This window comes from Leptodactylus fuscus, chromosome 11, assembly GCF_031893055.1.
Source record: "Leptodactylus fuscus isolate aLepFus1 chromosome 11, aLepFus1.hap2, whole genome shotgun sequence".
NCBI classification, from domain to species: Eukaryota; Metazoa; Chordata; class Amphibia; order Anura; family Leptodactylidae; genus Leptodactylus; species Leptodactylus fuscus.
The window spans coordinates 39,333,843-39,346,617 of NC_134275.1; the positions used below are offsets into that span (position 1 = coordinate 39,333,843).

Consider the following 12,775-nt stretch of genomic DNA (forward strand, 5'->3'; position numbering starts at 1 on the left):
GTCTCCTCACTATACTATAGAGCAGCAGGGGAGGGCGGGCACATACATTTACTCCTAGCTTTTTCTTTATCACAGATGTTTTAATTGAAGATGTGTTCTGGGTTAATGATATTTAATTCTCTGTCCTCTTGTGGTTTCGGCAGTGTCTGTGCTCTGTGTGTGTTCTGTTTTTCCTCCACAATTACGCTAGACCCATAATTAACATTTTATTCTTCATTATTCAGTGGGAAAGGAAGCGGAGCCTTCAGCCCGTCCCACCCTCTCCTGCCCCTAAGACAGAAACAACAGAAGACTGTACAGTCTGACGATAGTCCCAGTAAGTAGAAGTGTATTGTCGTGTTACTTTCAGCTTTTTTTTTTTTTTTCTCCATTCCTTTTCCTGAAACCAAGAGCACTTCCCCATTCCAAAAGCTTGCATGCATGTGTTCTTAGTAGGTAGAAGTGACTAAGCTGCTGCTAGATGACTTATTTCACGCATCTTTATCCACTTTTATTCATTTTCAGGTCACAGAGATCGCTCTAATTCCTTGACCCGTTCTGATGTTCCTCCTCGATCATCTGTAATGGCATGGGCAGAAAAGAAGCCAAGGTCAGCCTCATTCCTGAGCTGCATTTAGTCCCTGAACCTGAATTTGTAATGTTCAGTTTTTAGTCAAAGTTTTTGTTTTGTTTTAAGGACTTTTCAATTTTTTTTTAAATGTCTTTCAAAATAAATTCACAATTGTGTCATTGTGACATAGGAAATTTTTATTAGTGGTGGTCTTAGCAACCACTCAAACTGTGTGGCTGGTTCTATGTATAGTAGTCAGGCCATAGGTTTTCTTTGAGCTCATATATTCGGGGCAGGGCTACTGACAATTTTTGCCTCATCTGACCACAGCAACTTTACCCAATCACTCTCAGAATCATCCAGGTTGGTCAGATGAGACAAAAATTGAGCTCTTTGGTATTAACTCCTCTCGCCGTGTTTGGAGGAAGAGAAATGCTGCCTATGGCCCAAAGAACACCGTCCCCACTGTCAAGCATTGAGGTGGAAACATTATGTTATGGGAGTGTTTCTATGCTAAGGGCACAGAACTACTTCACCGCATCATTGAGAGAATGGATGGAGCCATGTACCATAAAATCCTGAGTGACAACTTCCCTCCCTCTGCCAGGACATTAAAAATTGGCCATGGCTTTGTCTTCCAGTAGGGCAATGACCCAAAACATACAGCCAAGGCAACAAAGGAGGGGCTCAAAAAGAAGCACATTAAGGTTATGGAGTGGCCTAGCCAGTATCCAGACCTTAATCCCATAGAAAACTTATGGAGGGAACTGAAGCTCCGAGTTGCCAAACGACAGCCTCAAAATCTTTATTTTATTTTTTCCCCCATCAGTATGTCTTTGGAATGTGGGATGAAACCCACGCAAACATGGGGAGAACATAGAAACTCCTTGCAGATATTGCCCTAGGCAGGATTCGAGCCCAGAACTCCAGCGCTGCAAGGTTACAGTGCTAACCACTGAGTCTCTGTGCTGCCAAAACCTCAAAATCTTTATGATTTAGAGATGATCTTCAAAGAGGAGTGAACCAAAACTCCTCCTGACATGTGCGCAAACCTAATCATGAACTACAAAAAAATCATTTGACTGCTGTGCGTGCCGACAAGGGTTTTGCCACCAAGTATTAAGTCTTGTTTGCCAGAGAGATCAAATACTTATTTCTCTATACAAAATGCAAAAATTTTTATAAAATGTATACAATGTTATTTTCTGGATTTTATTTTTGATATTCTATCTCTCACTGTTAAAATGAACTTACCCTTAGAATTCTAGACTGTTCATGTCTTTGTCAGTGGGCAATCTTACAAAACCAGCAAGAGATCAAATACTTATTTCCTTCACTGTATAATATACATAACATACTATAATATGTAACATAAAAATCTGCTTTTGTTGTTGATTCTTGCATTTTTCTCCCTTTCCATGCAGGCCCCTCTCACAACCTCCATTTGCCCTCCACTGTGCTGATGATGTTGATGCAACCTCTGGCGATAGCATTAGTCTAGCCCGGTCAATAAGTAAGGACAGCCTGGCTTCAAATATCATAAACGCCACTCCCAAGCACCAGCCCGGTACTACTTCTGCACACGTCTCTTCAAGAAGTCTGCTGGGAAATGTAGATATAGAAGATGATGAAGAGGAGCTTGTTGCGTATATTAGAGCAGATGAAACCTCGAGTCATGGAGACCTTGAAGTGCAGAGCATTTCTTCTCGAGCCTCTAGTCAACCTGGGACAGCAAGATCCCCAGGAAGGATGCTTGCAGACATAGATAGCAGGCCCGAGAGTTTCTTCTTGGAGCCTTTAATGCCTGCTGTTCTCAGACCAGCAAAAGAAAAGCAAACTGTTCCCAAAAGAGAGGAGTATGGTGAGATCAAGCAGAAAAGTTTTGTTTCCAGACGTCTGAATGAGACGTCACAGTCTTTGCCACGAAGGAAAATAACCACTACCCATGCTGGACGGGACCTGAACAGAACTTTTACCCCGGTCTGTAGTACTGACTTACCTGCTGCAGATCCTCCCCCGCAGCTGTCATTGGAAAATGGTAGCGGCACATTTAGGCCACTTGCGACGAGCAGCGTCGATCCATCAGAACAGGTTGGTGGTGGGTTTTTCCTTCATGATTCTAAAGCAGAACCTGTTGAGGAGGACAAACCTGCACATCCCCTAGTAGATAAAGATCAAGATACAGAAAGCACATGGACAGTATTAAGGAATGACTCTGATTCTGACATTCTGGATCTGGAGGATGTGGAGTGTGATCAGGGCCTTCCCCCTCCCCACCCAGTTTGTAAATACATAGGTGAAGAAGAGTCGGCAAAATTGCAGGAGGATATGAAAGTCAAGGAGAACGATGACAAAGATGATGCCAGCGGGCGCTCTAGTCCATGCCTGAGTACAATATCCCAGCTTAGTAGTGTTTCCATGGCTAGTGGCAGTGTTCGCATGACCAGCTTTGCAGAGAGAAAGTTTCAGAGACTGAATAGTTACGAGACAAAATCTAGTACAAGCAGCTCACAAAAGACCACACCGGATGGCTCAGAGTGCTGCCCACCGCCATTGACCACATGGAAGCAGCGGAGGGAACAGAGTCCTGGAAGGCAGAACAAAGACCCAGCAAACGTCCTTGCTTCTGAACTTGTCCAACTTCACATGCAGCTGGAGGAAAAGCGGAGAGCCATCGAGGCTCAAAAAAAGAAGATGGAGTCGCTGTCTGCAAGGCAACGCTTAAAACTTGGCAAAGCTGCTTTCTTGCATGTTGTGAAAAAAGGGAAAGCTGATGGATCTCCTCATCCTCTGAAGCCGGAACATTTCCCGAAGGATTACACTAAACAGAACCTAGAGGAGGCTGACGCAGTCACTTCTAAAGCAGAACTGCACCTTGAGAAAACTGACATGGAAAGCGAAGTCTCCAAAGAACCTAAAGTTCAGGAAGTGTTTGAGCAGAAGCCCAAGGAACCAGATTTAGAAGAAGTGTGCAATGTAATCGCAGATGTTACTCCAGATGAACCAGAATCTGAGGTAGATGTGGTAGAGTGTAACCTTTCCATTGAAAAACTCAATGAAACTATCAGTACACTACAACAGGCCATCCTGAAAATCTCCCAGCAGCAAGAGATGCTTATGAAGGCCCCTGGCTCTGTGCTACCAGATCTTACAAATGGCACCCAAGATCTTAAGTTAAAACCACCTGTTCAGTTTATGGAGCCCCTGTCCCCGACAGGAACTGGGACAGGACCTCGTAAGAGATTTGGTCAGGGTCGGAACTCCAGGTTGTCAAGGGCATCTGAACATAAAACTACCAAGGAGAAAACATTGCGTGTAATAACTCCCACCCACAGTATAGAAACCTTACCCCATTTAAAATCAGTCCCTCCTCTGAAATCGCCCTGTACCCTGTCTGATAATGTAGAGAACAGGTCAGAACAAGCGAATGGTCCCCAGGATAAATCCCCTGGTAGTTTCCGGCTGCACGAGGATAACAGCCAGAGGACATTTGTTCTAGCCACATCCAAAGATGCAAATATTCTTTCTGAACAAATGCACAAGGACGCTGTGAATGGCCTACGCGTGGCTTGTGTGGGGTCTCCTGAGACATCTGGTAAAGAAAACGTTCCGGTGGACGACCGGCTCAAGAACAAAAGTAGCCTGATCGAGGTAGATCTGTCTGACCTGAAAGATCCTGAGGAAGAGGATGGAGCAGAGCATTCTGAGAAGTCTACAGATGTAATAAGTGAAGATCAGAAGTCTGGTGTGGGGTTTTTCTTTAAGGCAAGTAACACACCTCTGTTCCCCATCCCTTGGAATTTTATCTAGAAGCCTAGAGTTGTACAACTCCGTTTCACTAGGATATGCCATCCCTTCGTGATCTAGGGGGTCTGACCTCTGGTGTAACACTGTATCCTCCCTCTACATGTCCCCTGTGCACCATCACTCCTAACCCCACTAGGTCCCATTAAACCATCACTTTACAGGATGAGAAAAGGGGGGGGGGAGAAAGACACTTGTTGGCATTTTTGCTGCTTCTGATCGCATGCTAGACTTTACCCATGCTTCTAGGTCACACATTACAGACTATTTTTCAAGTGGAATATGCCGTTTTAGATATTTTTTATAATATAGATATAGACCCTGGAAATACCATGCGGTATTCTGCAGAGCAAGAATCTGATTCAGAGTCTGATTATTTTCAATCATCTTGGCCTAATCAGTGTCAGAATGCCAACGCTCTGCTTCTGCCTTGTGCCACAGGAAGTTAGGGAACGGAAAATAAAAAAAGAATTTGAGGTGGATGTATACCTTAAATTCCTCTTTATCCAGCGTGTTGTCCCATTATAGACTCTTCTACCCAGGATAGGGGATAAATGTTCGATCACTGAGTTCCCCCAGTGTTGGCGCTACATTCACTTATATGAGGATGTGGGCACTGAAGGAAAATACTGTCCCATAGAGGTAACTAGAGTGTCAGTCATGCTAGCGTTCTGGCGATGCATCACAAGGAGGCCTTATGGGAACTTTGGGGCCCCCCTCACCCATCCTCCTGATCACTAGGGGACCTGGCAATCGGGCACTTATCACCTGTCCTGTGGATAGGGAATAAATATTGGGACAACCCCTGTAACCTAGGCCATTTCAGACTTGTTTAAGGCTGGAGATCTATGTGGAGTTTGTCACTTTTGTTGTACATTTTGCTGTGGGGTTTTGTTTTTGAGCCAAACCCAGAAGTGGAATCAGCAGAAAGTGACATAAAGTCTGTCCTCTATAATTCTTCTTCCTTTTGAAATCGCTCCTGCCTTTAGCTAAAAAAAAAACATACACACAATAAAGATTACTTAATGCAGCCTGACATAAGATCTGTCTTGTTACACACTTCCAGGATGAGCAGAAAGCAGAGGATGAGCTGGCTAAGAAGCGGGCGGCCTTTTTGTTAAAGCAGCAGAAGAAAGCAGAAGAGGCTCGGCTGAGGAAGCAGCAGCTAGAAGCCGAGGTGGAATTAAAGAGAGATGAAGCTCGGTAAGTCACATAACACCTAATAATTAGCTAAACGTGTATTTAAAGATTTGGGCATAGGCAGTTCTATATACTGCTGGAAAGCTGACAGTGCGCTGAATTCAGCGCACTGTCTGCTTTCCCGATCTGTGTCCCGGGTAAAGTGCTATCGGTCCTGGTACCGTAGCGCTTTACAGTCAGAAGGGTGTTCCTGACAGTCAGTCAGGTATGTCCTTCTCCACAGCAGCGCCTATCACTACAGTGTGAGCGGGAAGGAACGTAAAGAGCTATGGTACCGGGACCAATAGCTCTTTACCTGGGGAACAGATCGGGAAAGCCGACAGCTTTTCCAAGCCTGTGCCCAAATCGGTGAAAGGTCCTCTTTAAGGAGAGCCTGTCAGGAGCTTTGTGCCGCCTACTCTACTGCAACCATGATATAGGTCCTGGGGCGACTTTACCCTAATAAACGTCTGTGTCACCACCAGCAGAAGCTTTCAAGGGGTAGTACTGTGGTAGACTATGTACTGTGTAAAACAGTCACTGGCCCTGCGGACTGCCAAATCTTAGCTGGCAGTGGTTGGATTTTCTGAGACAGCTGAGCTCGCTGTGCTATTTTGTTTCTGTAACCCCCATATACTTCTATAGGTGTTAAGGAAACAACATAACGCCGCTTTTTCTGTAAACTTAACTATTGCTGCTTAAATTTGTGGATCCTGTGGACATACCATATATATATATATCATGATACAACACTTTTAAAATCTCCTGCAGTGTATTCCAATGAATGGAGAAGTCCTCTGGGCATATCTTAAACCGAGAAGTCCCTGATGGTCTGAGATCTAATCCAAGTTTTGGACATATTTTTAGATATAAGCAAAACCTGTCTTTAATTTTCATTGTAGTCGCAAAGCTGAGGAGGATCGTATACGGAAAGATGAAGAAAAAGCAAGAAGGGAACTAATAAAACAAGAATATCTCCGAAGGAAGCAACAGCAGATCTTAGAAGAGCAAGGATTAGGAAGGCCCAAGCCCAAGCCGAAACCTAAGAAGTCTCGGCCCAAGTCTGTCCATAGAGAGGAATCCTACAGTGACTCAGGAACGAAATATTCCTCTACACGTAAGTTTTCTGGAGAAAGGAGAGTTGAGAAAAACTTTACTCAGAGAAATCTTTCTGTACAGAATGTTTCTTATTTGGAGGGGCCATGTCTAAAGAATAATGGCTGTATGTGAAGAAGCCTTAAACAGGGTATCGGCTTCCATTGTCCTGTCAATCTGAATCCAGTTCTGCTTATTGTCAGCTTGCATCTCCCCTTTTACAATGTTTCTTTGTGGTGATTTTGTCTGTACAGCGGATAACTTGAGCAGCGCACAGTCTGGATCCAGTCTCTCCTTGGCATCTGGTGCAACTACCGAGGCTGAAAGTGTCCATTCCGGGGGAACGCCTTCACACAGGTATACGACTTTATACTGCTCTTTCCCTGGGGGGGGTTAGTTTCATTTTCTGCAATAGACACCAGCTATTTGTAGAACCATACAATTGCAAGTAACTTTTTTTTTTCCCTTTCCGCGACAGCAGGGTGGACTCTGTGGAGATGCTGTCTGTGGCGAGCAGGCACCAGAGCAGAAACGCAGAACGGGATTGGGAGAACGCATCCACCGCGTCTTCTGTTGCATCAGTGGCAGAATATTCAGGTTCATTAAAGTGTTAAATGCACTTAAAAACTATCCGGTTGCCATTTTTAAATAAATAAATGAAGATGTATTTCTATGCTAAGTTCACACTAGCGTTTGAGTCTTAGACTCCGTCCACTGTTCTGCTTAAAATCATTGGAGAAAGGGGCCACACGGTGGCTCAGTGGTTAGCACTGCAGCCTTGCAGCACTGGAGTCCTGGTGTTCAAATCCCGCCAAGGGCATAAAAACCATCTGCAAGGAGTTTGTATGTTCTCCCCGTGTTTGCATGGATTTCCATCCCATATTCCAAAGACATACTGATAGGGAAAAATGTACATTGTGAGCTCTGTGTGGGGCTCACAATCTACATTTAAAAAAAAAAACAAAAAAATAAATCATTGGAGAAAAAAGCTTTGCAAGAAGGACTTTTCTCTCCATGGTTTTCAGCAGAAACCAGCGGACCACATTATAATCCATGGGGTCGGGGGGTTTCTGCATTTAACCAATTTTTAAGCAGATAGGGTTTCTGTTTTTTGGGACCTTAAGCGGACCCAAAGGATGGAAACTTGAGCTGTAGCGTGAACCTGGAATAAAATACAAACACAAACTTCAAACAGTAGGATCCGTCCTCCTCTGCTCATTTGCCCATGTCTTTCCACTCCTTTATTTTCTCTGTTGGTCGTATCACACTATAAATATATCACAAATATTCCCATGTATAGAGGATGTTTTAGAAATGTCAGTATATATTTAATAAACCACAACAGGATTGCAGCGTTTTATATTAACTATTGTAATTTAACCTAATTTCAGAATAATTTAAAAAAACAAACAAAAAAAACCACTTTTTTTTTTTGTTATGTAGGTCCAAAGCTGTATAAAGAGCCCAGCAGCAAGTCAAATAAACCAATAATACACAATGCTATATCCCATTGCTGTCTCGCTGGGAAGGTGAACGAGTCACAGAAAAACTCAACTTTGGACGTAAGTGTATAAATTAGCGTTTTCTTAAGGCCATGTTCGTACATGAAAAGGAGTAGTCAGTAATGAGATAAGTTATCACCAATTGGGGGAGGGGTCTGGATTATTTGAAAAATTCACTTTGGATTTTTCCCGTGATAAATCAGATGTGTGAATACAGCCTTAGATTTTTATGAAAAAATACAAATCTATTTATGGATTTTATTTATTTATTTTTAAATTTGTTCCTTTTACGAACTACAGGAACTAGACAAGTGCGATTCCAACCACTACATCATCCTGTTCCGTGACGCCGGCTGTCAATTTCGAGCACTTTATTCCTTTTACCCAGACTCTGAGGAAATCTGTAAACTGACAGGAACGGGCCCCAAAACCATCACCAAGAAAATGATCGACAAACTTTACAAATACAGTTCGGACAGAAAACAGTTTACTGTGATCCCCGCCAAAACCATGTCGGTCAGCGTCGACGCACTGACTATCCATAACCACTTGTGGCAAGCCAAGCGACCCGCGTTGCCAAAGAAGAATCCGCTGTACAAGTGACCTGCGACACGGCCACGCTGGTTTTAAAGGGATATGTTTACGCCTTTCCTGCAGTGGATATAGACAGTGCAGCACTTTGAATGTTTTTCTTCCCCCCCCCCCTCTTTAGTTTTATTCCTTTTTTTTTTCCCCCGAAGGGAAGTTTTAAAAAAACCATTTTACACAGACAATGAGAAATCGTTCCCCTGCTTTGTTTCTTCTTTGCTGCAGGTCCCAGATCAGATTTCTCCACACTAAAACCGTTGAGTCAGAGGATGTGCTCATTACCTAGGTTTTTTTTTTTTTCTTTACTTTTTTTTTGTTTATTTTCATCATTTTCCTACAGAAGAATGGGCGACGTCTGCCGTGAAAAATCAGTACTGACTCTCTTCCTTCGCTGCGAGAAACACAATGCATGTCGCTGAATTTTTACCAAGTGGATACCATTTACTTGAAGTGCTCCTAATCTGCTATTAGACTATGAATTTTGGAAATAGGGAGGCACCTGAAAATAATAATAATTTCCAGCAGAAGCAAAAATAAAATATCGGATTGATGGAAATGAAATTTCGGAAATGCAATTGTATTTACTGCTGGCTTTTTTTGTTTTTTTTTTGTTTTTCATGTGCTGCTGATATTTGAGTAATATATTCCTTTTTAAGCTGATGTATAAGAATTGTACACACTAAGATTATTGGCTGTCCTGTAATCCACAGTTTATACTATCGGAGGATATATTGAATACACCCTGCATACTGATTTGGATGTCATTTTAATTTTTTCCCCCTCCTTTCCCCAGAGGTACAGTGGTATTGAAATATTTGCTCATCCCGCAAAGTGTGTTGGCATAGACGTAGATCAGTTCCACCCTGAGCACGGTACTCCTGTCTGTATACATTATAATGGTGCACTTATAAAAATAGAAAAAAAAAGCAAAAACCAGATTTTTTTTTTTTTTAATGGTTTTATGATGTTACAATTGCAATCTTATCTGTTGCTGTGTTCTCGAAGAAGAGGCACACTTCTAAAGAAGAAAAAAAATACCAGAGCATGTGTGCGGTGATACAGAATTTTGGTTTTTAGAATTTGGAGTGACTTATTTATTTTTGGGGAGCCATTTTCTCTTTTTGTTTTCTCATTAAAAAAAATAATGAAAAAAAGTAATCCAGTTTTCCATCCAATGAAGGAGTTAATGTCCTCAACTCAAAAATTGCAGATTTTTTTTATTTTTTAAATTCAATTTTTTTCCCCCACGCTTACAATCAGGACGGTTTATCACAACGTTCAGCCTGGACTTGGAAGGAAAACACTATTTATCTCCATCGGTTTATTATTTCATGCACTTTGGACGCCTTTCTGTACCGTTTCACTGAACACAATGTGAGCTCCATTTGTTAAGTTGCCGTTTTAATTAAAAATGACACCGGAAATATTTAAATATATTTTTTTTCAGAGTATTATATATTTTTCTTTCTTTTTTCGGTTTGCACTTGTCTGAAGTATTACTTGAATTACTTTGGTACGAAAAGAATACGCTCGTAGTTACTCTAAAAGCCACCTGATGCGAAGATACAGATTCCAGAATAGTCTGGAATTGGAGATCCTGCAGAGGACGGCAAGACACTGCTCCGATGTCAGAGAGAAACTATCAAGTGATTTGTGCTGCCCTATCTGGTTGTAGGATATGACAGAGGGAGAGAGAAGCTGAGCTCTATGGTATTCAGGGTTATATGATAGAGAAGAGAAGCTGAGCTCTGTGATATATAGAGGTATATAACTTGGAGCAAGATTTCCTACAGGACTCCAAGGAGAGACCTAAGAGTCCTGGTTACCCCGCCCACACAGGAAGAGTGACCATGTATATACACATCTGCTGTCCATCTTCTTGTGTGGGGGCAGTGTAAGCAGGACTCTTACTGTGTCTCTTTGGAGTCCTGCAGGATTTATTCTGCTTTTTGCCCAGAAAATCTTGCTCCAAATCATATGTAACCCTATATATCACAGAACTCAGCTTCTCTCCTCTATTATATAGCCCTATATATCACAAAGCTCAGCTTCTTTTCCTCTGTCATATATCACTCTGGTCAACACAGATCACCTGACTGGTTTGCATTAAATCAAGATTTTAATGATTCAGGTAGCAGGTTGTTTCAGCGGATGTCCCCACTTTACCTGCCCCCATCCCTGGCAATACTCTTCTTCCATGTTACTCGAGACTGCTGCAGTTCTGTATATATTCGTTGTTGATGTTTCTGTATATAACCGAAAGCTTTATAAGTCTACAGTGCATAAAGAGAATTTGTTATCCTGCTCCCCCACCCCCTGCCTGTGATCCCCATACCCTTCCCCCTCCCTTCACCATGGTTATTTAACTCCTATTTATTTTATGAAAGCACTGAAATTAAATAAAATTAAATACTGTATCTAGGTCTTCCACTTTTTTGTTTATTCATGTGTATTTGTTCTTTCACAACATTTTCATCTTTTTTCATAAATGTTTTAGAAGTTCTGTTAAAACAAAAAAAAAATAGAATACATTTATAGAATTTTTTCCATTTGTGTGTAAAAAAAAAAAAAAAAAAAAGTGCAGGTGACTCTGCTTCTGTGTCTACACTCTACAAGGGAATCTCTTTACAATGAAGTCTTTGGAGAGTTTAGAGGGAGATGGCTGGATAGTAATTTCTGACAACCCTGCTGAGTTGTGAATGAACGGTTTCTCAGCACAGAGGGGGGCTCTTACTTCTCTGATGTCACTCTGCCTCATGCCTCAAGCAGCTCTATTTCTTTTTTTTTTTTTTTTTTCGCTTCTCTATAGACTTCTATTGTACAGATTTGATCTATATAGATAGATGGATATAGATATATTTAGAGTTGTGTATATATATATATATATATATATATATATATATATATATATCTATCGTAGATATAGATAGCTAGATATAGATAGATATAGATATAGATGATATAACAGTTTACCTTCACATGAATTAATTGGAACAGAAATAAAAGTTTAGTTGCACTTTAAATGGTTAAATATATATATATTGGTGTAAATCTAGGAAAAAATATATAAAAATATATAAATTAGTACTATTGCATTTCAATTTAATATATTTTATTTCTAGAAGTTCTAATTTTTGTATTTCCACGTTATAGTTTCTAATATTCATCCATATATATTTTATTTTGTGATATATAATTTCTACGTCTTCACTCCGTTGCCATCTCATTTCTCTATCACAGTATGTCTTTTCTTAGTAAGTGTCAGGTCTGTAGGATATACAGTAGATGACCCCACCAGATTTGAATGGATTTGGTTTATCCCTTTTTCTGCTTTTATAAGGAGACTGATCTCATTCCTGAAAAGCAGGTAAGACTATCTTCTCCCTAGTCGGGACAAAACTATTAGCATGGTATTAGGAAAGTCCATGTTAGAAATCTTGCAGCAGAATCGTTGGTGCTCTCTAAAGCAAAGGCTGAAGTTATTGCCACTAAGGGAAATCTTCCACTTATAAGTATCCTGGTCATGAGACTAATATATGTTACATAATGGCCATAAGACATCTCATCTGTTACACGGCGTTCACATCTGCATCATAAGGTCCATTGTTATGGTCCAGGTTAAATTGTGGCTGACCCCATTGACTATAATGGGGTACTTTGGGAGTCAATCTTTTTCCCTGAAAATGTCGCATTTACAGGATTTAGTATTAGCCCTAGTAACAAATCTCACCGCTTCAGCCATTCAGTGTGTTGGTCCCCAGCTGTTATCTGAAATACCTGCTGGCAGTAAATGCATGAATTCAAAGAGATACAAGGTAGATTGAACTTGTGCTGTGACTAAGAACCACAAAGTCTGAAACACAGAAGTGTATGGGATATTGTATCTTTAGACTTCTATTGTATCTTTAGACTTCTGTTGTAAATCTTCACACGTTTCAGTCCATGTCATGCTTCCATGGTAAAGCCATCATACATAATCCTGTATTTGCTTGCCATGATCTCTGCTTTCTTTTAATACGGTCACTGTTTACTTGGCCCATTTCCCAAGTAGGGGCTC

General features: G+C 41.2%; 1 protein-coding gene across 6 annotated transcripts in view; it reads left to right on the top strand.

Annotated features, from left to right (window-relative positions):
• The window catches only part of CAMSAP1 (calmodulin regulated spectrin associated protein 1), a 53,478-nt gene extending 42,343 nt beyond the window's left edge, over positions 1-11,135 (top strand). For 4 of the 6 annotated variants that reach the window (XM_075259492.1, XM_075259491.1, XM_075259494.1 and 1 more), the window contains 9 exons: positions 225-316; positions 505-589; positions 1,975-4,315; positions 5,421-5,557; positions 6,436-6,650; positions 6,883-6,985; positions 7,110-7,225; positions 8,072-8,190; positions 8,431-11,135. In XM_075259492.1, the coding sequence (XP_075115593.1) occupies positions 225-316; positions 505-589; positions 1,975-4,315; positions 5,421-5,557; positions 6,436-6,650; positions 6,883-6,985; positions 7,110-7,225; positions 8,072-8,190; positions 8,431-8,733 (3,511 nt within the window). In that variant the 3' untranslated portion in view covers positions 8,734-11,135. Of the gene's footprint in view, positions 1-224; positions 317-504; positions 590-1,974; positions 4,316-5,420; positions 5,558-6,435; positions 6,651-6,882; positions 6,986-7,106; positions 7,226-8,071; positions 8,191-8,430 lie in introns of all 6 variants that reach the window. The other 2 variants (XM_075259490.1, XM_075259493.1) reach the window with 1 other exon arrangement.
• The last annotated feature ends 1,640 nt before the right edge of the window (positions 11,136-12,775 follow it).